At 39.6% G+C, this 24,532-nt stretch overlaps 1 protein-coding gene across 1 annotated transcript in view; it reads right to left on the bottom strand.

Annotated features, from left to right (window-relative positions):
• GLB1 (galactosidase, beta 1) overlaps positions 1 to 24,532 on the bottom strand; it is a 47,383-nt gene that overhangs the window by 9,066 nt on the left and 13,785 nt on the right. Inside the window, exons 3-14 of the mRNA XM_010570659.1 lie at positions 18,641 to 18,791; positions 18,286 to 18,346; positions 17,376 to 17,470; positions 15,907 to 16,087; positions 14,656 to 14,714; positions 13,653 to 13,774; positions 13,515 to 13,555; positions 12,926 to 13,038; positions 9,814 to 9,888; positions 3,954 to 4,043; positions 1,898 to 2,011; positions 622 to 753 (exon numbers count right to left, since the gene is read on the bottom strand). Coding sequence (XP_010568961.1) covers positions 622 to 753; positions 1,898 to 2,011; positions 3,954 to 4,043; positions 9,814 to 9,888; positions 12,926 to 13,038; positions 13,515 to 13,555; positions 13,653 to 13,774; positions 14,656 to 14,714; positions 15,907 to 16,087; positions 17,376 to 17,470; positions 18,286 to 18,346; positions 18,641 to 18,791 — 1,234 coding nt within the window. The remainder of the gene's footprint in view (positions 1 to 621; positions 754 to 1,897; positions 2,012 to 3,953; positions 4,044 to 9,813; positions 9,889 to 12,925; positions 13,039 to 13,514; positions 13,556 to 13,652; positions 13,775 to 14,655; positions 14,715 to 15,906; positions 16,088 to 17,375; positions 17,471 to 18,285; positions 18,347 to 18,640; positions 18,792 to 24,532) is intronic.

The following is a 24,532-nucleotide window of genomic DNA, read 5'->3' as shown; positions in this document are numbered from 1 at the left end:
CGTGACAGTCCCACAGTGCAGCAAGGACCCAGAAGCATTCAGAAGCTTTCTGGTAATTATCTCTAGGACCTGATCAGTCCAAATCTAAACTGGCAATTTTTCATGGTAAAGTGCTTGTGAAACAGGTTTTCCTAGCCACGCTGAAAATACTGCAAGGGTACCCTGCTGACAAATGAAATGGGACATGGAGAGACATACAAAAGTGTGTATATATATATATACACGTATACACACAAATACAATCCCAGGATTCACGAGCCTCAAAGTACAGCCAAGATCTAGACTAATTTCCAACCTATTTTTGGAGTTTATCCAAACAGCTTTGTACATTTTAAAATGTTAGCTACAGACTCAACTCAACCTGAAAGTCTTGTTGGCGACACTTTGGCTGACAACGTAATTGAATCAACAAAAAGAATTAAAATATGTCTGTCAGTTTTTAATTCCACATTGATTTTGGTGACTGGAAAATTCAAATGAAAACTAGTAAGTAGTTATATTTTGAGGTAAAGTTAAAGCTGTGTAATCCTGATTTTTTTGCTCTAATTCACTACTTTCTTTTTAACCTGTGGAAAAGAGGAAAAGCCATTGCAATCCAGTAACTCAATTGATTTTACTTACCTTAAAGTCATTATTGTATCTACCAAAGTTGACTCGGCCCATATTCTCTACCAAGATGTCCAGGTTTGTTCCAGCCTTCCCAGTTATATTTATCATAAGCGATTTGTCCCTTTCAAGGACACCTTGAGGAACCTATATGAATTACACCAAGAGGAAGAAAACAATAATCACTGAAAACCAACAAAACCCTATTACTTGGCTCTTCAACTTGCTTGAAGAAAAGAAAGAGGACAAAGGAAACAAACAAAGTAAAAAAAAAAAAAAAATCCTTTCCTCCTCTTGCATGAGAGCGCGCACACACACACAAAAAGCTATGTCAATATTCACATTTCAGTACATCAACTGGATGTGCTATTAGGCAGCATTTGTCTGACACCATATCTTTCCTTAGCTGATTTCAACTAACTCAATCAACTGTCAGAATCCTAGTGGTTTTTGATGCACCTGATTCACAAAAAGCAAGTTCTCAAATTTAGTCTAGTGACTGAAAAGATTCTGGCGATATCCATGAGTAAAAGGAGCTTCATCTTCCAATTAAGACTGCATCAGTATTAAATTTTATTTATTCCCATTCCCATAACATAAGGAAAGAAGAGCTTGACCTGAACACAAAGGTGATAAGAGTCAGCACAGGTCAAAGATTAATCAAAAAAATAGATTATCAAAGTCCGTGAGTTGATATTAATTCTCATTAAGTAGGAACAAAACCCTGCTTAAGGGAAAAAAGGTAAAGTTCACATCCTGTACGATAAACTTTTTTTTTTTAACTTGCGGTCAGAAGCCAGTTTCATAAGGTAAGACATAGGCTCAGGCTTCCTCACCCTCAAAGGGGTGGGGGGGGGGGGGGGGGGGGAAAGGGGAGAAGATTAAAAAAACCAGACAAAATATGGAAACACTGTAGAAAGCCACCAGGCATATATATCATTAATGTATTTCATGAAACTGCACAAGTGAACCCTTCTAGGGTTTGGGGTTTTTTTCACTTAAGTCATGAATCTGTATAAACATACAAATATCTCAAAAATGGAAACAATTAAGTTTTCCTTAGAAATAACAGATAGTCATATTTTCTGAAATACAAATATGAACACTGAGTACAAATCAACTGTATACTTCCTTACTTCCTTCATCTGATTAAACAATCTTATCTAATAAAGTTGTTTTGGTAAGCTGGAGAAAGGAGAGGGGAAAAAAAAAAAAAAAAAAGGCAGACTGCATCCATGACTTTCGTGAAGGCCACTCATGGCAGAAACAAATACCAGCAAACAATGTTTACCCCATCAACAGAGACATAGGCACGATCATGGACTCCATTTAAAGGTGAAGACAGTTGTGTTGGCTCCGTACAGTTTTTTGGAAGCGTAGTTCTGTACAGTACAAACCCAAAATACTAAGAAAAGAAAAGAAGGGAGAAAACCCAAACAGATTAATGAACCAAGTCATTCCATAGCTTCAATTCAGGTCATGGGTTAGAAATATCCCACATTCCTGCCTACATGCTCAGATGGAAACATTAACTTTTATTCACCTCAGATAGATGCTATCACAGACACCAGCTTCAGATTAGAGTTCACTTTGACCTTTAAGTAATGGGTGTAAATTCCACAGAGTTTCCATTTTTAAATGTTTCATCAGAACATTTACGTAACTTTAAAAGATAAAGGTCTTGGCTATGAAGGTATTTCTTCAATAAAAACACAGCAGTGAATGACTGACAGTATTATTTCTTCATTAAAAACAGTGAGACAATAGCTGGAAAATCCCCTCCTAACTGAGTTTATATAACAAACTTGAAAGTGCACATTTGTCACCCAGTGCCCAGAAGTTGACATATTCATTAAGTCTATATTATCTATCAAACTAGACATCATCAGGAACATTTTGGAATATTTTTCACTAAGTTACCCATCAGGATATTAAAAAAAAAAAAAAAAAAAAGTCAGACATTAGATTTCTTCTAATCACAAATTGAAACACAAATTTTTTAAAACAAGGCAGAAAATGTATCATCCCTTCTACTCAGTAGCCACAAACCCATTTACTTTCTAGACTTGGATTAGAACATAAACCTGGCAGGAAGAAGTGAGAGTAAACAATTTCCATTCTGCTATAATTATTATATTTGCAATACATTTGCAACCATGTGCCCAGAAAAGGAGGGGGGGGGGGCGGGCAGGGAAGAAAAAAATTAAAAATATGCTAAGAAGCTCAGCTGGCTGCCCTCTTCTCTCAGGGGTCTTCCTAAGCAGAGTGCTAAGGGTGGGAAGGCCAGAGGATGAGAGAGAAAAGCCCACTAGAAATTACATCCAGCCACAACATACTACTTGCAGCTTCTTTCACACCTCTGTATTAGTGGCTTGGAAAAGAAAAATCTGAGCTTTGAACCCCTACTTGACTAATGCCATATCCCAGGCACCTGCTGAACTGCTTCCCCCACTTTTCCCTCCCCCAGCTACTACCAGCATCCCATTCTCTCCAAGTAGTTTATTCTAGCTGCAAGCAATTAGCACCAATGCTCCAGTCTCTGCTAAATGCAGCACAGAAGCAATCAAAGAGTCATGTAACCTTAATGGAAAGAGAGAGTCCCTCAGCAGTGAGGAAAAGATTGACTGTGAAGGAAGATATGGGAAGTCACCAGAATTGACAGGGAAGCTGATGCAGAGACTGACAGAGAGGGAGCATAGGAGAGAGCGGGAGTCAGCAAAAGCCACAGGAAAATGCAGAAAAATCTATTTTTCCTATCTCAACCAGTGGGGTGAATGACCTCGACAGTGGGTTGCAACAACTCTAAGAGGTTGCTCCCAAAGGTTTCTCTCACTGCATTCTCTTGCCTCACCATACATATAGTAAAAGGACTACAAGTAAGTAGGAGGCCCATAAAAGTGTCAAACAGATTGAATTCCCCAATCTCCGGGCCCCCTGACTTGTATGAGAAAGCAGTGTCTCAGCCACTGTGCTCACTCTGATAGCAAGTGAGGAGAGGCAAAGTAAAAACAGAATAAGGAAAATTAATAGTGAAGAAAAAGATAGATTAAAAAGGGCTCTTAAGAACCTGAAAATCAATACTTCAGAGAGGAGAAAGATAAAGGTGAAAGCCTGGAGAGCATACATACCTACATTCATGAAAAGAGGAAAACCTCAGGTGCAAAACAGGAGCACTGTAGAATATGGAAAGGTCTCCAATGCAAAAATCCTAGACACCTTTATAATACTATTGCTTCTGTGCTGAGATAAGACGTCAGACACTGGACATAAGAAGAATAATACCACAGAGGGTTGTTCAAATAAAGTGTACAAAGTTACTGCTAAGTGCCTACTGAAGGAAGCCTCACCTGCTTTAGCTGAACAAAGGTTAACGGGTAAGTGCTTTTCACTGGTCCAGCAGGTGACAACCTGTCAAGAGCCTCCACCACAGTGCCCACCTGCAGCGTAGAAAAAGCAGATATATGAAGGTCAGTAAATTTCAATTCAAATATAACAGCTTGCATATCCAGCCACCTAGTCAGCTAGCTGCATCTGTCCAGAAAGCAAAGAAATCTTAAGCCTTTACATCATCCTTACAGACACATTAATACTACAATACAGTACAGAGAACTGATGAACCCTGACAGAAACATGGTACATGTGGAGCAATGTTTTAAAAATCTAGATGTTCTAAATTTAACCCAGGAGTTTCTCACAAAAGTTCTATAAACAAATACAACTGCTCTGGACAATTAATATGAAACAACTATATTATCTAAATTTTGCTCAATTATACTTACAATCAGGCTAGGGAAAATGCCACTGATTTCCAGTGGGTTACTCTGGAATTCTTCTGAGCTAAGTAAGGATATGATTTGTTTCCATCAAGCGTTCTCTAAGATGAATATACCCTATTTAGCCTTAAATGATTTTAGAAACCCCAAGGCTGTAATTCAGTGTCACATATAAGTAGCTAGACTGATTTTAGCGAGACTGGGAGCAAAGTATAGGCTAGTCACATGCGCAAGTACCTTGCTGGATAAGGACTTACATGCATACAATTAAATTGCCTTTTGTTGCCATCTGCAATTTCCTTTTGCAACTACAGTTTTCTACTCAACTACAATTTCCTCTCAAAGTCCACTATCAATTTTATGTTAGTCAAGATGCACACAATATGCCTAGTGTCTTACAAGCTCAAAAAAAAAAAAAAATCAACTGCATTCATCTTTTTCATGCAAGATGTCAGTCTGTTTCACCAGAAGTACTGTCACTGTTCAGTGGTAGTTACACATCAGACATTCAAAATATTTCTCAAATGCTAATTTACTTTCAAATGCTTGAGAAAAAAAAACAGTAAAAAAAATTAGGCATTTAAAATCATGTAAAACTGTATGCTATAAGAGCATTCATATCAATACAAAATTCTGAGGCTACTTCAATAACAGAAGTATTGAATTTTTGCAGAGCATACGTGAAAGTCAGGAGTGCTGAAATATTATGTATTAAAATGTACATCACTGCAAAATGCTGTATGTGACAGAAGTCAGCATGAACCATCTATGTACACACAATTATTTCTTCAGTATAGTACTGGTTTTGGCTGGGTTAGAGTTAAATTTCTTCACAGTAGCTTGTACAGGGCTATGTTTTGGATTCAAGCTGAAAACAGTGTTGATAACTCAGGGATGTTTTAGCTACTGCTGATCAGTGTTTACCCAGAGCCAAGGCCTTTTCTGCCTCTCACCCCACCCCACCAGCGAGCAGGCTGGGGGTGCACAAGGAGTTGGGAAGGGACACAGCCAGGACAGCTGACCCCAGCTGACCAAAGGGATATTCCAGACCATATGATGTCATACTCAGCAGTAAAAACTGAGGGAAAAAGGAGGAAGAGGGAGATGTTTGGACTTACGGCATTTGTCTGGTCAAGTAACCATTATGCGTGATGCAGTCCTGCTTTCCTGGGGATGGCTGAACGCCTGCCTGCCTATGGGTAGTAGTGACGGAACTCCTTATTTTGCTTTGCTTGCATGCACAGTTTTTTGCTTTACCTCTTAAACTGTCTTTATCTCAACCCACGAGTTTCTGCACTTCTACCTTCTGATTCCCTCCCCCATCCCACTGGGGAAGAGTGAGTGAGCAGCTGTGTGGGGCTTAGCTGCCTACTGGGGTTAAACCACAACCAACATGTAGACATAGACCTAAATGGACTCTTGAAATGAGCTTATCTCAACTCTTTAGCTAGGAACAAGAAAGCAAAAGCAGGCCATAAGTATACAAAGGGTAATGACATCACCACCTGGAGGTCAGATCACCCTCACTAGTCCATAGCTAAGCATGTTCACCCTTGCAAGAAGGCTGTCAGTCAAATGATGGCTTGCAAAGTTTTGATGAAGGTAGTTTGCTCTTAGGTTTTCAGTTTAAGCATCGTACATAAAATAACAATCAGTTTTCACAGAGTAAAATTCCCCAAATGCTCTGGACTGTGTATGTGCTCCATTCCCTATCTTGCGCTCCTGTTAAAGCAATATGCAGCACTTGGCAGGCCACAGGCGAGACTGAACTGCCGGGTCTCATACAACAGCTGTGAAGCAAGAGATGAGTATCTTTGCACAGACACTGACAGAGTTGATTTATAGAACTAAACAACAATCCTGTGACCATTAATAGTCTTGGTCCCAAGTGGACAATGAAATTAGAAATTAAGCAGTATTAAGACACACATGGTCACTTGAATAAGCTACTAACTGGCAACGAGTGCTGCTTTGTGCCTTGCTGAACTGAGCATTAGCAGCTTGTACCTGTGCCTGTTTGATTTTTTTTTTTTTTAAAGTTCCTGCTACCAAAGGGGCTTCTGTTCTGAATACAGGTCAACCACATATGATTCACTTATGGACTGGGCTGGTAGAAGCTTGTTTCTTTGCAACTTCAGTGGATTATTTTTGTTCAGCTTTTCATTCCTAAGTGGTGCATACAAAAATAAAACCAAAACAAGATCTGTGCTTGCTGCAAGTTCCCATTGACTGCTACTTAGTGGACAATCGGTATCACAACAAACTTAACAGTAAATTTAAAAATTACAAACACTGTCAAGAATTTTTAAAAACCTCAACCTGCAAGACAACAGATTACTACTAATACAAAATAGCAGTACTTTTTTATCCTCCAGAGCAAGGTCTTCGAAACCAAAGTGTAAGATCAAGCATGAAAAAAAAACAAACCAAAAAAACAAACCCCAAACAGAAAAGCTCCAACAGGAATGATATCAACTACTGGCAGCATCCTGTTTGCTTAACCCCTTTCTACCACCAACTAATGTCAGTGTTGCCTACTACTTGCTATTGCTTGAGCTCTCCACATCCCAAGAACTGAGCACATCTCCAGAACCTATGAGTCTGCAGGTTGCAGTGCTGGGACAGGCATTTCCTTTGAGGGCCCTGAGGAGTGCTTGGTCACAAGTGGTGACCAGAAACTACCACCTGCTCACAAGCCTGCACAGACACACAGACACATTGCAGGCACTAAGACTCGTGCATTTCCCTCTGGAAAGGATGCTGCCCACATTCTGGGTCTTAAACCCCTAAATCCTGTCATCTTGCTCATATTTCTTGCGCCTATCTATTGCTGTTCTGCCCTTGCCTGCCCTCATTCCTCATCTTCAACACTTCTCTTTGGCATCTATGCAACAAAATTTTTTCCTTACTGCCTGCTTTTCTGTCTTCTGCTCTTCTGTAGCAATGTCAGTATCCCCAGCATCTTTTAATAAATTATATTTTTCCCCACCAGGAGAATTCTTTAAAATAATTAAATAGCTCAAAATGAACAACAATGAAGTGCTGATCACTGCCGATCAGTGAACAGCAGGGGAGCTTTTCTTTTCTTTTCTTTTCCCTTTCTTTTTTTTTTTTAATTAATTTTTATTTCTTTTCCCTCCCCAACTAGCCTGGGTTCCCCAACTATTTTCATCTGGGGCAACCTATTTGCAAACCTCCAAAAAACAGCATATCTGCCAGACAGCACTGCTAAGGGCAAAGATCTCTTTTCTTCAAGCTTAGGTCCTGAGTAGCTGATCAGGTACTTAAGGACTGAATATCTTGTGGGAAAAAAAAAAAAATAGAGAACAGTCTGCTCTGGTTACATGTACCTCTGTAAAGTACACCATATGACTCTTGAAAATAGTCTGGAGTCTCCTTTCCCTCTTCCTTTCTGCAAAAGTGTCAAGGGAGTTGGTTCACTGCAAGTAGATTCAATGCTCTGCGTTGTAGCCTGACTGCTGGACTTCAACTGCACAGTGAGGCTTCACACAGTATTTGTTTTAGCACTGTCACTGCAAACGATATAGCTGGGAAGTTTACTATAACCACAGCTAAGTCCTATCATTTAGAATATTCCCTCTCTGATATTCACCCAAATACATTCAGGCTCCTCCATACAACAAGGTGCACTGGATCTAGTTCCAGCAGGGGCTAGAACGCATCACGGAGTTGGGAGGATGGCTTTGGCTGGGACAGTACAAACCCTCTGTGATTTGAGACTCATCCTGTGTTGCAGGGTAACGAAGCAGAGGAATAAATTGCTGCTGAACTTAACCAGTGGGTTCACAGAGCAAAAAGCAGCCTTCTTCCCAGAAAAGAATTCTAGAGGCTTTCAGTGCAGATCACACTATATGTACAGGCAATGACAGGAACCTCACACCTGGCAGTTTAGACATGCCATCTGGGTTCCTAAAACGACTGGGTGGAGAGTAAAACAACTCCTCTCAAAAAAGCAGGATGTGTAGAAGGTGAGAAGGTGCAAGAACAGAGCTCGCAGTGTGTTGGCCAGGTCAAAGCTGCGATATTTGAGCAAGTTTAGTCATCCGACTCCTCCTTTGTAAGACAGGTGTCTGGGCCAGGCACCCCACAGCATTCATTTCTTGAAGGCATGAAAGAGAAACTTCATCATTCTAGTGAAATTGGACAGCCTGAGAGCCATGAACCACGAGAAGATGGAAGAGTCAAAATCTGATTGCTAGGCTCCCAAATGCTGGCAACCTATGATATCAGTAGAAGTGATGGGTGCACTGATAATGGTATTTAATTAGTCACTACCTAATATAAGCCAGTTCAGTGAAACCTGCCCTAAAAGGTCTGAAGATACTCAAAGGTTGTTGAAAATGATATAGATCTGTTTCAACTTCACTGTTGAATCATTTTTATACAAAAAGTATTTCTGCCCACCACTGGAGTGGGATGACTTGAAAACGCCTGCAAAGCCTTATCACTACCAAATTTTGCAATGCTACAGCTGCAGCACATAACAGATCAGATACATTGCTGACTGGAAACGTGGCTGTCAAACTAAAAGTACAAAGTATAAGATCAAAACATTATGAATTACAGTATCCAGTACACCAACTGCCGTAATCCTCTACCTCAAAACAACTTGTCTGTGCCCAGCAGAAGGAATATAGCCAAGTTCATACCTGTTGTCTCTTCCATCCCCCCTTAAACCATCCTCTACACTCACTGCAGGAACCTAGTTCTCAACCGTATTTCACAGAAAATTGTTGCTGGTCCTAAAGTGATGGTGCTATGGACAAACCCCAGCTACTCATGTGCTGACCAGTTATACCACTGTTATCAGACAGGATATAGCAAGTCTGGGTTCTGCATGCTTTTTCCTTGGCAGGAAACTAATTTAATTTCTCTCATCAGCTACAGATTTTCACAAATCTTGTAAGAAAATATCAGTAAGACTTTCAAATTTATTGACAATGTTCCATATTTGAAATGTAAATGCCTAGAAGTATTTAAAAGATATGTATACCCCACCTGCTCTTTCTACTTCAGAGGCATCACCAGCTACAAAAACACGCTTTGCTCATAGCTCTCATGCTAGCATTCCCCCAGCTACATTACTCATACCTGAGTTATCTTAGACAACGAAGATTCTGTTGTGTTAATAATATATTAATTTAAGTTTAGTAAAACTTCAGGCACATACTGCATATTGTAAAAATTTTCTTTTTATATTCAGATAACATACATTTTCTCATTTTCCACCATGGGCATAATTCTGAATTCCCAAGCTCTGCTCCCTCCTCCCTGAAAGTTTGCTTTCAAGGTTTTCCTCTTTATTTTGTATCATATCTAGAGACTGCCATGACAGCCTCATAAACATTTTTTGCAAAAAGCAAACATACAGCATTACGGAAAGATACACAGCATGTTACGGATGTTAATTTACCTTCTGCAAGCGAACCTTCCCATATGCAAATTTGGGTGTTGTCGGAGGGATAAGACCTTCTGGTAACTGCTTATACTAGAAAAGGAAAGAGAAAAAAAACCCACATGAAACTTAAATAAAAACATGCTTTAACTGCATTCTCACTTACCGCTTCATAACTTACTACATGTAACTTTAGCCAAAGTTCTAGAACTTTGGCTAAAAGTAGATAATCCCAATGTGCTAAAGGATAAAAGCTGCATCTAGTCTAAGATTAAGCGTTTTTTTTTTAAAAAAAAAAAAAAAAAAACCAAAAAAAAACTAAACCATCTGACTTGATCACATATGGTAAACAATTTTTAATAACTATTCAACTCGAGGTAACAGTAAAAAGCATAGCGAACAAATGAGCTGCCAAAGAATCACAGTGCCCTTGGAGCCCTCCTGTGGCTAGAGCTTGCATTACTGTCTTCTATAACCCTCCTGCAGTCATCTCCCCAGTCCATGGGAGCTGAGTTAACTGTTCCAAGTTTGTAGGGCACCTGACCCCTCCCTAGCAGCACTTCTGTGTGGGAATTATTAGCTTCTTGTGCTTTTCCTTTCAGTGTTACTATACTCCACCCCCACCTGCTAATCCATTACTGTCTGGGCTGGCTTCTTTGAGAAGCAGGCCTTGAGACCACAGCCTCCTCCACAGCTCCATGAACCTTTGAGGTCTCATCATTAGCTTCCCTGTGGTCCTGGTCTAGACCACTGCCCAGTCAATCATAGGGAAACATGACAAGGCAACACTTGGACTGCCAGGCTATTTCTCTTTACTTCTTGCCCTATATCTCTAGGAATAACCACCTGAGATCAGCAAAGAGGTGAAGGGTGTCCACCACTTTCTTGGACACCTTTGAGGAGTGGCAAGTCTAGACAGTGAATTTCTGCCCCATACCCTAGCCTCCTCCCTTCTGAGCCTACTTGTACCCTGTAATGGCCACTCTTCCCATCTCTTCTTTCATTTACTGAACATGGCCCTGCCTGCACGTTATAAGAAAAAACTTCTGCAGATGAGATACCCATGTGATCAAGCAATCTAAGCCTACCTTTTAATATACATGCACAAATGACCCCCCTTGTGAAGGCTACCTTAATCTGAACATTCAGTGACTTCTGAATGCTTACTTTGGCAGCTCCTAGGGGGTTTTTATATAAATTTGGTGAGGGGCCAAAAGGGTATTTTTCTTAAGAGATTTTACTTTGATTTCGGCTTGAAAGTTTTAGCACAAGGCATGACTTGCTGGGCTTACACATGGTATATACACATGGTATATCCAGCATACAACTCTGCTCAGAAGCTTGCCTCTGCACCAAAACAAGGGGTTTTTTTGTTTAGTTGGTCTGTTTGGGGTTTTTTTTGGTTTTGTTGTTTGGTTTTTTTTAAACAGGCCACAGCAGTATAATTCCAAATGCCCTCCTGTCAAATCTCAACTATGGACTGATGAAAGTCTGATTTATATTTCTGGCAACAAGTTCATTTCTTCCTCTCTGTATTTGATAATAATCAAGATATTAAGACTTAAAGAAAAGAAAAACTGAATTCTCCCAAGAGAAGAAGTCAAAAGTAGGAAATTTCAGCCCAAATAATAAAATTTAAAGAATGCTGTCAGCAATTGAAAGAAGCTGTAGAGTAAAACCCTTCTTCTTTATTACATTTATTAACTGAAGGAAACAGTAAAGGAAGATTATAACATGTTAGCCCTATAGCACAGCTAACATGTTGAACACAGTCATTAGTTACAGGCAACTTAATTTTCTTTCATCAGCTCCACCCCAGACTGCAACTGAGCAGATAGACTGTTATGGGTTTAAAACCCACTGCAGAGACAGGAAAACTTCAGTGAGATCCTATGGATATGGAGGGTAAAAGATAAACAAACCACACCAAAAAAAGCTGTACCATGACCCAACACACCTTAGGTTATACTGAACACTTCAGATCTTATCAAGGCACTCTCACTGCACTAGAACACTACTTACATTTCAGATAGGGATCTTGCCTTGAAGAAAACAACTCAAAAACAGGAAGTTTGGGAATTTCTCTGGTGAGAAAAGCTGCATCAAGACAGGAGGTTCCCCTTGAAAGGCTATCAAAATTATCCCATCAACAGAAAGCTTAGGGGCAGTGGAGAAATTGAAGAACATGATCCACAGCAGGCCTTCCACAGGTATGGAGATAAAGGCATGCTCAACCCTAGAGAAAACGTAATACACTTTTGGGAGATCTACTCCCATCAAAAAGCTGTCTTTTAGTGAACAGGAATGTTGCTGGCATGCAACGGGACAGCAAGTACAAGCCTAAGCCTTGGGATTCCCATTGAACCTGTTTTTAAGCCTCATCTGAATGACCTCCAACGCAAGGCTATTCAAAATCCAGATGCAGGTTCCATGTTTCACTTCAGTCTCCAGTCTGTAGAGATACTGTGCATTTTTACAGCAAGGCAAAGCTGGTCCCACCCACTACCTACAATTTGTGGCATCACAAAACCAAGATGTGCTCATTTGGATAAGCACACTCCTCACAGAGGCCCAAAACCACAACATGAAGCTTGGGATACAGACAGCCAAAGCACTAAGCTGCAGTGCATATCAGGCTGACATCGAGTGATGAGCCTGAGCTAACTGAATGGCTCATCGATGCTGCAAGGGAAAGAGCTCTGATCACTCCTCCTCCATCTCTACTCCCAGCCAAACCCTTCCTGCCTCCCTCTGCTACTGTTGTGCCAGCACTGGCTCTCATCCAACTGAGTCGATTCAGCTTACTGACCTTCAGCTGAAAGAAAACAAACACAGCAAAAAAGCAGAGCTGAATCATTTAGGTGTCAGACCTGCACCTACCTGTACTCCCTCCTCTGAAAGGAAGGAAGGAGCCATCGGGACAGAAAGTACAGTCAGAGAGGTGCAAGATCTTTCCCCTTTTGTAACAACAAGCAGTTAGCTTGGCCTAATCGCCTTGTTCTACTTCCCTTCCCTTACCTGCAGAATGCAGTAAATTCAGGAGTAACTTAAACCAACACAAGAGTGAGAGTTTGCTGTACACCAGGGATGTTTCAAAGACCCATTCTAAATATGTCCTGGGGACACTCACCATACCAATGACTTCCCTCAAGGCAAAATATTTTTCTGTCAGATCTCCCGCTTCACTCAGTGGAGCATCATAGTCATAACTAGTGGGCTGTGGCATATAGGGCATATTAGCACCTAAGGGAGTGGGAAGAAAAGAAAAAAAGGCACTAGAAACAGTGGAAGAGTTGGGTTTTTTCAAAGGTATCAACTTTCAGAATTCTCTCCAATCACAGCCAGACTCTGCTACATTTTTAGATTCAACATAGGCCTTTGTATTTGGGATATGGCATAGAGAAACTATTCCTGATGGAGGACAACATCCTTCTGAGCTCACACTGCTCTGTTATACAGTCTTCAGAAATGTTCTGAAGCAAAACAAATTTATCCATGTTTCAACCGTTTCACAGGACTGGGTGAAGCAGAATTAGCCTTTGCAAAGATAAATACCATGTGGATTTAGTACAACATGCTGGTAATAGACAGAGAACAGCTAGTGCAGTCATCTTTTGTCATGTGAAAGCAGGCATAGCTTATTCTTTCACAGAATATATTACTACCTAATTCATAAACAGCTTTCCTACATCATTAGTATCATTTAAACAATTTCTTACCATTCCAATAGGCAAAGTTAGTCCCACCTATAAACATGTACCTAAAAAGGAAAAAAAGCCATCCACTTAAATCAGGTTTTGCTGAATTGGGAGGAAAAAAATCCCCCCCAAATTTACCTCTACTGAACACACACTTACAGGTTAACATTAGCGCCATGTGCCAGGATTTCATTAAGTGTTTTAGCTGTAGTTTGTGCAGGCACAACAGAATGACGGTGCCCCCAGTGATCCAACCATCCAGTATAAAACTCAGAATTAACCTGAAAGGAGGAAGGGCAAAAGAGGAAGGGAAAACATGAAGAGGGAACAAGAACAGAACGCAATGTGATTTAAGGTTACTAACTGTAAGAGGGAAGGAAACATAGCACCTTGACTCATTCGAGCCATTTTTAAACTACTATAAATACAGCAAAGTGTACACTAAGTCAGTGGTTTTCAGCAGATTACAAGTCAAAGAAATTAAAGGATTGTTTCAATAATTTTATAGGGACACTTTGAAAATAATTGGTTAAATACCAAAGAGCATGGATTTCCTCAGAACCTGCCAACATGAACATGTTTCAGATGCTTAGCATTCAAATAAATGATAGAACCAAAACATTCTCTGCAGAATAGCATACATAGACTAGATGTAATAAAAAATTAATCTTTTGAATACTCAAACTGCATTCTAAACAATTTTATAGCACAGAGTTAATCTTGTACCCTCAACAGGCCTTCTCCCTTTGTCAAAAAGGCTTCCAGTTATCTCACATCCCATTATAGCTTGTATAAAACCTCTAGGGTAGCTGAAAACAGGAAGCAACTTCTAACCTGCCCTTTTAATTTTGCTTTTAACTTCCACCCACACACGCACCTCACTAACTCATCTAATCATACTTACTGTTTCCTGCTGCTTTGTAAACATTTGCCTCAGCAAGGAAAAATACTGAAACAAAATCAATACCTTTTGAGACTAGAGTAGTATTGGCACAACAGCAGTTAATGTGGATTTGACACACAGAGAAGCTCCTCTATTCAGTTTTTCTGACTGACTTGGAAATTGTGTCTTTGTAAAACTGTCCAACACACTGTTGTCAACTCCTCTCTTAACCACTGCAAGATTAGGAATGATACAAGAAATTTAAGTGAGAAGACATACCAAAGGGCCTGTAGGTTCACTGCCCCTTTGAGCTAAGAATGCTGCTGTGACATTGCCACCTATAAGAAGATAAAAATAAAACTGAGTTGCTACATCCATGACTTTTTGGTCCTTCATTTTACTGAAAGGTGTCTTATCTCCCTTCCAACACCTAGCAAAAATCCAGACAAGAAAGTTACTTCAGAAAACAGAGGAATCAGTACCTGTGATTCCAGTGTTTAAGTTGCAGAACTTACTTAAAATACATACATACATGCATGTATGCCTTTGCTTTTGAGATACATCTTCTGAAAACCCAGCTTTTCTCAGGAATAACATCCTGGCACCAAAAAAGTCTGAGATGTGTCAGAATTGCTACTTGGTCATTGGAAAATATAGGTCTGGGGTTGTGGTACCAAGACTATGGGGAAGAACAGAAGCCAGGCTATCTCTTGAGTTTCACTTCTGATCACTCCTAGTGGCTCAAGCCATAGGGACCAGAAATAACTACTTCCATCAGTAGCTCATAAATAATACACATGAAGGAGTTCACAATTTCAATCTACTTGTAAGAAAACAGGTTCCTGCTAAGCACACATCTTTGACTGTAGAGAGAATAATGTACAAAAGAGACCACATGTAAAAAATATGGAAAGATCCATCTTAGAGTTTGTTTCTTGTGCCTTAAGCCTATTTTGCCAAGTCTGTGCAGTACATAAACATTTACATCATTAACTCTCCTATTATATCAAAAGGGCACCTTCTGAACACACTACAGTTGCTTAGCCATTCTTCAGGCCTGTAACACAGCAAATTGTGGCAGTGTGCACATTTTTAACGATAATCTTCAGCAGTAATTTTTTTCCAGTAACCACTGGCTTAAAAAGAAATTAACTACAAGGGCTGGATTCTGGGGCAGAGGACATTAAAAAAACCAAAACCAAACCAACAACCAAAAAAACCCAACATCAAAAAAATATTAAAACCATCAATGGAATCAATGTCAACTATTACTGCTATTTTTTAGGAGACAGGCACTATGAGCAGTGTAAATTGTTTATTCATGATTTCATGATGCAGGGAAGTGATTATGACTCTCTATCTGGGTATTTGTGGGTGATTCTTGTATGTTTAAGAGTACATCAAATATCCATAAATGTCTATCGCCCCATTTAAACAAAGCAGTCAGGTTTGTCAAGCAGTCAACTCAGTTTGTCCTGCCACAAAACACAACACAACAGAATTTTTTGGTAACAAACAGCAGTCTCCAACCTGGGGCAAAGTCCACTGTTGCATAAAGGCCCTGAAGAGCTCCACATTTCAAGTGAAACTGGCTTGCACCATCAGTTGTGAACAGCACCACCTCATCCCCAAGATACTGTCGAAAGAGCTTCAGAAGGGAACGCAGATAGTCATAGTCACAAGCGAAGTAGCTTCCATACTCATTCTCTACCTGCACAGTAAAAGCAAGTCAATAAAGCAGTAGCCAATTTCAGTCTACACCCGATACCAAAAATGGAAAGCCCAAATCCAACCTTCCTCTTCCTTTGACGGCAATGCTGAAAATGTCACTTTAACTCCAGACCTGAGAAGTAAGAGAAGACAACAGTTCTAGACACTCATTCCTCTCACCTGTATCTTACAGCGGAGCAATCATTGTGTGGAAGCAAGTAATTTTCCTACAGAATTGCCCTCCATGTAAAAATCTCTACCCTAGCTACTTAGCAAGTGATCGAAACACAGTCTCTATTAAAAACAGAGCGCTATGACCCACCTCCCAAACAGAACAATAAAACCATATAACAGGTTGTGACATGATCAAAACTGCAGCAAAATTGGACCTGCAGAACAGAGACACCTACAAGCGGCTCACATGAACAGCAAAGCCCTGCAATGGGCTCAAAGGACTGAGGGGAGAAGGACAACCCTACTACTACTGAGAGGTACGCATCTTTCCCAAGGGGATGGACCTTCAAGCTCCAGATTCAATGCCACATACAACTGAAAGTTATTTCTGAAAATCCTGTTATAAGCAACTTATTCCTGCCAAGGAGTAATTTTGCCTGGTGCTTTTCCTCAATAGATATAATACATTGTTCAAGAGCAATGATCTTGGGCATATTATAAGAAGGGCCTCCTATCCCATCCTGTGCCAACCAGGGAGTTTTAAAAAAAATTAACACAAAGCTGTTATGGTGAAATACTAAGAATATCAAACAATCACCACTGCACCTCTGGAAGGAATTTAAGAGAGAAGCTACTCACTACGAACACACAACGTTGTGTCCTGAAACATTTACAGCTTAAGTTAGGTGCGAATAACTAAAAAGAATAAATTGAGGCCGTTTTTGTCACAATTTAGGCTTACTCCATACTGCTTTTGCTTCTACCTGAAGGTATCCTTATTCTCCTTTTGCCTGTCAGAGGGTTTCAGGCAATTTTAATGTATTTTGGCTTTATGTGAGAACTGACATGAAACTCAGATCTCAAAAGCTCCACAAGTTTCCTCTATTGCTTTCTATAGTTGTGGGAAACAACTTTGATACAGCAGACAAGGGCTCTCTGAATTCTAGAAACAGTGCATTCGGTTCTTTAGGATAAAGGATTTAATCAGAATCTTTCAACTACCTGAAACTGTTAAGGAACATCAGTGACATTACCACCCAACACCCATGGAGTTTCTGCAAGAGCAATATAAGCATCCATGCTGCTTGGGTTCATTTGATTTTTCAGGAAGTTACCTGCACCATGATGATTGGACCTCCATTTTGATAGAGGTGAGGCCTCATCTTTGGCAAAAGGACACCCATCCATTTCTCTACTGCTGCCAGGTAATCTGTGATACACAAAGTATAAATGTTCCACAACTTTTCTGCTTTTTGGGGGTTTTTGTTTTAAATTATATATGGGTAGTTTTTACCTAGTGTTCTAAGTAAGTATAACAGAACAGAATTTAATGAACTGATGTGCTGTTATACTCGTTCATTAATGTCAGCTTCCAGTACAGCTTACTAAAAAATAAAACATTTAAATACTGATGAACTTTGAAAATCACCAGAGAGACTTCAATATGTCTCACACAGATTGTCTTAATACAGAAAACAAATTCAAATGTTGCTATGTGTACTGCTTTTTTAAATAGATAATTTATCCCACAATGAGCAGAACTGAAGTCATATATGATATATATCTTTGTCCCCTAATACACACTCCAATAACCACATTAATCTCCTGTCTCATCTCATCCTTCTGTGTCCGGTCCGTGACTAGGTAGCACACAAGAATGCTGTAACTAGTTCTGAAATTACATGCACACTGACCAGCCAGGAAGGATTCCCATAATGAGTGGCCAGTCAGCCACTGCAAAACCGAAAAACTCAAAGCTGAGAGCTACCTGTCTTTTCCTCAATGGTGACAATGATTTCTCTCTTGGCACCAATTTTCATGAAATTTGTCAATACCTTGGAAACTTTCTACCCTACTTTGTTCATTCTATATACTTCTTGAATGCACACTTCTAATTAACAGTACTGAAGATTCTACTCACAAGATAACTTAAGCTGAAATATGAATTAACTAGTAATGGCCTCAAACAGCAAAGTTGCCTTGCTGCTGAAGTGTATTTTTACTAGTACTTTTTGATGCCTCTACCTGAATCAGAAGACCTGAGAACAATAGATTTCTTCTCCAACAGCCATGCAGGAAGACCTCCCTGGGAAAAGAAAGGGAATCAGTCAGTGATCGCTCTTGGGAAACGTAAGAAGAATTTAGCCTATTATCAAAACATATACTGAGACCTGAAGATTGATTTTCTACAAGTAATAATTCCCAATGAAAAAAGAAATACAAAGTTTGCGTTGTAAGAAGACACTTAGGATGCATGGAGTAATACACTAAACCAAAAGTCTTGTCCAAGGACACTCGAAGTACGTCTGTCTACTTTAAGACAGAAATACTTGCATTAGATTTACCCTAGAAATGAGGTAACTGTTACAAAAGGCTGTACCATGTCCCATTCTGCACAGATGTAAGGTCCAGCTCTCAGGATAACCAGCAAACCAGTATCGTTAGCAAGCTGCAGGAAATACTCTAGATCTTTGTCACCAGAAAAATCATACATGTCCACCTGGGGTTCATGGTAGTTCCATGGCACATACCTATGAAGAGAGAAGATCACCTTCCATTAGGAAACCGAGACTAAACCAGATCTCCAAATAACAACTGCTTGTACTACACACCCCAGAGATCTGTAATGCTGAACTGATCTTCAGATCAGTAAAATAAAAGAATCACTCTAGGGCCCTTCTTCTGTGAGGTACTTCATATGGCAGAAGGTGTTAAAATTAATACTGAAATAAGGCTTAGTACTTTGCAGTATGTCTGCAGGAGTCCATACCAATGCAAGAACAGGTTTTGGTAGTGCCATTTTGAAACCATGATGTCTGTTAGCAAGTCAGCTGCCAGCTGTATAGAGGTAGGAGGTTTGTGAAGAGATGAATACTGTAAACCACTCGCAAAAGGAAGTGGTCAAGAACAAGCTTGCCCAAAACCAGCACATGACCCTTTGTGAATGGATCACCCATTTCGCACAGGGAACACCAGCTAGGCTGACAGGTCCATGCTGCTGCCACTGCAAAGTTTAAAAATGTCTAAGCCTCAAATGATATTGCATCTAGGTCCTGAAAGTTTTCATTGACCAGGAGCAACCCCTGTTCTGGAAAACTAGCGTGGGAAAAACGGTCAAGTTAGAGGATACTAAAGTGCCCAAGAGCCTGGACAAAGTAAAACTTCATTTCAGCCAAGTAATAAAGCTGCCAAACAAGCAGATAACCATTTGAGAGAACACCTCTCTCCTACTTCAAGGACTTAGGAAAAATACAACTTCATCACAGAACATCTCACAGAAGAAAAAAAAAATAGCCTTGGTTGCAGGACAACAAAGAAGCATGTTATCTACCAACTACTATGCGTAGCATTGTAGCTTATGGACTGTGAGAGTTTTGGCTTGGGATAGTACTAAATGGCAGTCGTAGCATGGACAGACATTAAAATTAGGGATGAGTACAGCCTGAGCAAAGATTCAAGAGAATGGGAAAACTCATTCTCCATGCATTTACTTTTTTGCACATAGTTTTGCAATCTCTCGAAGACAACTGTTGCCACTGTTCCAGAGAGAACAAATTTGAGAAAAATCCGTAAAACCAAAACTGTGGTTAGTCAAGCAAAGATCCTCTCAGGCAATACTTTTCTTACTGTCTGGGTTTGTTTATGTGTTCCAGAGTTAATTTTGTAAGAACTACCCAGGAGGGAAAGAAAGTGCAGAAAACACTGCTTTCAATAAGCAAGAAAAACAGGAACCCTCACATGAGCACAGTACTGAAATGGCCACACTCAGACATACACGCACTTGAACATCAAATACAAACATTACAATCTTTCAGCAATGTTAGTTAATATTATAGCCTCACAAATGCCAAAATCTTAAGCCTCTGTTTGAAAAGATAAAGCTTAAAATTTGTATGCCAGAATGGAGTCAAAGCAACGCACTCAGGCATCAAAATGCAGATTTTCCCCTCTAGGCAGTGTATTTTATTTCTTTGTCAACCTGATCTAATTGTTTCCGAAGCACATGATTAACCCACTTGTAGAACAAGCTAAATGTGCATTTAATGACTATATGAACCACGTGAAAATACATTCAATGTTAATTTAGTTTTGTGTGCTTTGTCTAAATTTCAAGCAGAGGAGCAAGCTGATTGCTGACATTCAAGATCAAAGTGGATAAAGTAGAAAACTATTTAAAACAAAAAAATGACCAACCTACCTCGAAAGAAGCCAATACCATAGTACCAAATTGTGCTTACTTTCCCTGTTCCGTATACCATTATCCAGGTTATCACTACAGAATAATTTTAGTTTGCTCTAAGCTATTAGAGCTATGTTATTTTCAAAACTATTCCTTAGAAATACAGAATTACTTTAAGTTATTGTCCTGGTTTCAGCTGGGATGTAGTTAACTGTCTTCCTAGTAGCTGGTACAGTGCTATGTTTTGAGTTCAGTATGTGAAGAATGTTGATAACACTGATGTTTTCAGTTGTTGCTCAGTAGTGTTTAGACTAGAGTCAAGGATTTTTCAGCTTCTCATGCCCAGCCAGGGCACCTGACCCAAACTGGCCAACAGTGTATTCCATACCATGTGACGTCCCATCTAGTTTAGGAACTGGGAAGTGGGGGGGCAGGGATTCGCCGCTCCGGGACTGGCTGGGTGTCGATCGGCGGGTGGTGAGCAATTGCCCTGTGCATCATTTGTACATTCCAATCCTTTTATTACTACTGTTGTCATTTTATTAGTGTTATCATTATCATTATTAGTTTCTTCTTTTCTGTTCTATTAAATCGTTCTTATCTCAACCCAGGAGTTTTACTTCTTTTCCTGGTTTTCTCCCCCATCCCACTGGATGGGGGGGGAGTGAGTGAGCGGCTGCGTGGTGCTTAGTTGCTGGCTGGGGTTAAACCACGACAGTCCTATATATATGACTATGGATTTGTCAAGGACAGATAAACCTAACTCCATTTGTTCACAGGAAAGTTTGCCTAAAGAATTAGAGGAAAGGAAAAAAAGGTAGTGTCTCTTGACTTAGCAAGGCTTTTGGTACTTCGCTGTATGACATCCCTATAAGCAAACAAGGAGAAAAGAAAAAAAAAAAAGAGGCTAGTTGGTATAACATTAACATAGAATAAAAATTAACCACAGAAGAACAACCCACAATTTGCTGGGAAAGCAAGGGGATATTTTGACGAGCACGTCAAGTCTCTTTGGTAGCTCTAACTATATCCAAAGCTTTTATTGACATCTAGGTGATATAATGCACAGCACGGTTTGCAAATCCATCAGTGAACATGGTCAGGAATGTAAATGCTCTTAACTAATGAGCAACATGGTCTGATATCAACAAGGAACTAAGAGTTACCACTTTTTAATTCTCTCTTGCATAGGAAAAGGCAAAAAAATACAAAATGAGAAGGACAACACATGGAAGTGGTATTAATAGGAAAAGGGTCTGCAGGTTCCACTAAAAAGTACCATCTGACTATGAATCAACAACACAACACTGCAGTAACAGGCAAAGCTCTTTCTGGGAGGAATTAACAGGCACATTGATGTAGGAACTCATTCACTGAAAAATGCTTCCAGCAGAGAGCTGCACCTGTTTAAGCTAAATAAAGATGACTAGATCCTAACTTCATAACAGTTTCTCACTGCCTAAAATACTACTACAGAAAGACAGCAACTGCTTATACTCCTTTCTCTTTAGGCTACTGAACAAGTTGTAACTACAGGTTTATATGAGAAACAGATTCTAACTGTAATTTAACTATACCTTGTAACCTGTTAGTTATGAAAATATACACATGGGAGAGTTTTATGAACTTGTTCTAGAAACAAGTCTGAAGGTCTAAATATGCTTAATAGTGTCTTAGGTAAGGACAAAAGGGTTTCTCCAGATCCCTTACACTCAAGATGGAAGAAGACAGAAAAATTCTTCCAGAAACAGTTTTAATTTATGTCCCATGCTTCCCCACAAGGCCATAAAAAAAAGCAGATTTTAGTGGAGAAGGGAAGAAAGTTAAGAAAAAAAATTTATGCAAAATACTTTCTTACAGAATGAATCATGATATAAACATATTTTAAACACTGGTCTAAAAATTATTACTAATACACTTTAATCCCCCAGTATATTTTCTACAGCTAGCAATGGACTCAAATTAAATCATTTTACTTTGAAATTGTTATTATAAGCAAGTGTAATTCCTATATACCATTGTACAAATTTATAGTTAGTTGTTAATGCTGTACTGCTTTAGCTACAGAATAATGGATTTATAAAGGAATGCCATATTCCTTTTTCAAACTTGAAATGTGGTATTTCTGTATTTGAGTAATAGTATTTTCTCTCCATTTACATACAATTTCTAAGCTTTATCCTATAACCTTCCTTTTCTTTAAAAGTCACAGTTTTCCTGTCCTATTTCAGAGAGATGTCAACAGGCAAAAAAACCCACTTTAACTACCTTAATGTACAGGATAATTGTCTCTGTAATACCAGGGGTTTGGGTTTTTTTAATATTGTAAAATTAAATAGCTTGCATTAATTTAATAAATACATCAACACTTTATACATGCTAGTTAAATTACACATTTATGAATCTTTAGAAAAAGTAAATTGTGCCTACTTTTTATTTAATAGATATTCTAAACAGCAACTCTTTCTTAGAGGGAGTTTCAGTTTCTACAGGTTTACAGTTGTCTACTCATTAGTCAACAAATACAGTAAAACAAATAAAATGCCAGTAAGGGAAGTGCGGGTTCTTCCAGGAAGCCTCTCTGCTGATCTGTAAATATTTAGCCCCATCTAGTGGTTAATTATTTATCTCCTCCATGCCAAAAAAACCAAAACAAACCACAGACTTTCAGTCCTTTCCAGATGTCTTTGACAGCATGTTTCTCCGTGGCAGGAACAGCTGAGGAACTGCAATCAAGGACAGTTACCCTTGTGTGACCAGATGCGTCTGCGTGCTACCTGCTGTGGTCGGGAGTGGAGCTCATAGGTACGCCTCCATCATCTGCTGGGATGTCACACCAACTATTACATCAAATTTCAACCTGCTATTTGGAAGGTTTAGGCCTTGATATTTTAAGCTTTAATGGAAGATCAAGCTTCCTGTCACCTCTTTTCTCATATTCTGTTATTGCTTAGATGTTTCCAGGCGCAGATGGTTATATAAATATACTGACTTCACCCATTCAAGAGTTCCAGACAAGCTGCTGACTCAGTCATTAGCTGAACAGCGCATCAAGGCATAGCAAGTCTTTTGGAAATGAGGCAGCAGAGAACAGAAAGGAGAGCAGGTCTGGCTTGCTTTGACCATAAAGTATTTACAAGGACAATCCTGTAATAAAAGGATCCTGTTTCCCTTGAAGTGGTAAGCGTCGCTGGGAGCACCTTGATAAGAACACTGAAGGCTCCCGTATTTCAAATTACAGCAAGACCCTTCCCTGCCTCATGGGAAAAACCCCAAGCAGCAAAATCACAGTCTTCAGAGGTGGTCCCGAGGTTGGGAGTCCAACTACAACATCCTGCCAGAAGGTCTGGCAGTGCTGCCGCCCATTCCAGAACGACTTCACACAACTGGTATCTCAGTCCCTTGCTAATAATTTTACTGATCCAGGAAGGAATAGGCAAAAGAGAAAAGAAAACCACAACTAAATCATCAACTAGACCAATTTCCATTTTTACCAAAGCCACACAAAATCACAGCAGAATTGTTCTGGGGTAACATGAAAATTTATTGCTTTATCTCAAATAATCAAGAGCAGTAAGGGTTGATTATCTGCAAACTTCAAAGAAAAAAGGGGGTTGGTACATGTTTTTGGTTTGGTGGGGTTTTTCTCAGCATTGAGAGAGAGAAATCAGTGTCAAGTGGAAAGACCCACGGACTTGATTCTTGTAGAAAATGCAAGGGAGAGGGGTACTTTCTGCATGTAAGATAGCTCCTAAATTTCTATCTTTCACCATAGCAGGAAAAAATCCAAAGGTAAGCAATGATGTGGGAGAAAGTTAAAGAATCCCAGTGGGCTCTACAAAAAGAAAACAAGGTTGTAAAAAACCTGTTATCTGTCATCTGTGATCCAGCAACAACACCTAAGGCCATAGGTCACATAACCACAGGGCAACACTTGCTGCCTGTACTGTACAACTTGGGTCTCCCAAGACTGACAGAGAACAGTTGACACCAGCAACACAAGACAATCTCCACTCCTTCCTGCACAGCAGAGGGACACTAGTGCAAAACAGTAAAGCACAGATTAAGAGATCTCAATAAGTTTAAAAAAAA

Source organism: Haliaeetus leucocephalus, unplaced genomic scaffold (genome assembly GCF_000737465.1).
Source record: "Haliaeetus leucocephalus isolate CR32 unplaced genomic scaffold, Haliaeetus_leucocephalus-4.0 Scaffold298, whole genome shotgun sequence".
Taxonomy (NCBI): Eukaryota; Metazoa; Chordata; class Aves; order Accipitriformes; family Accipitridae; genus Haliaeetus; species Haliaeetus leucocephalus.
Note: the sequence above shows the minus strand (reverse complement) of the source record. Positions and strands in the feature narration are given on the sequence as shown.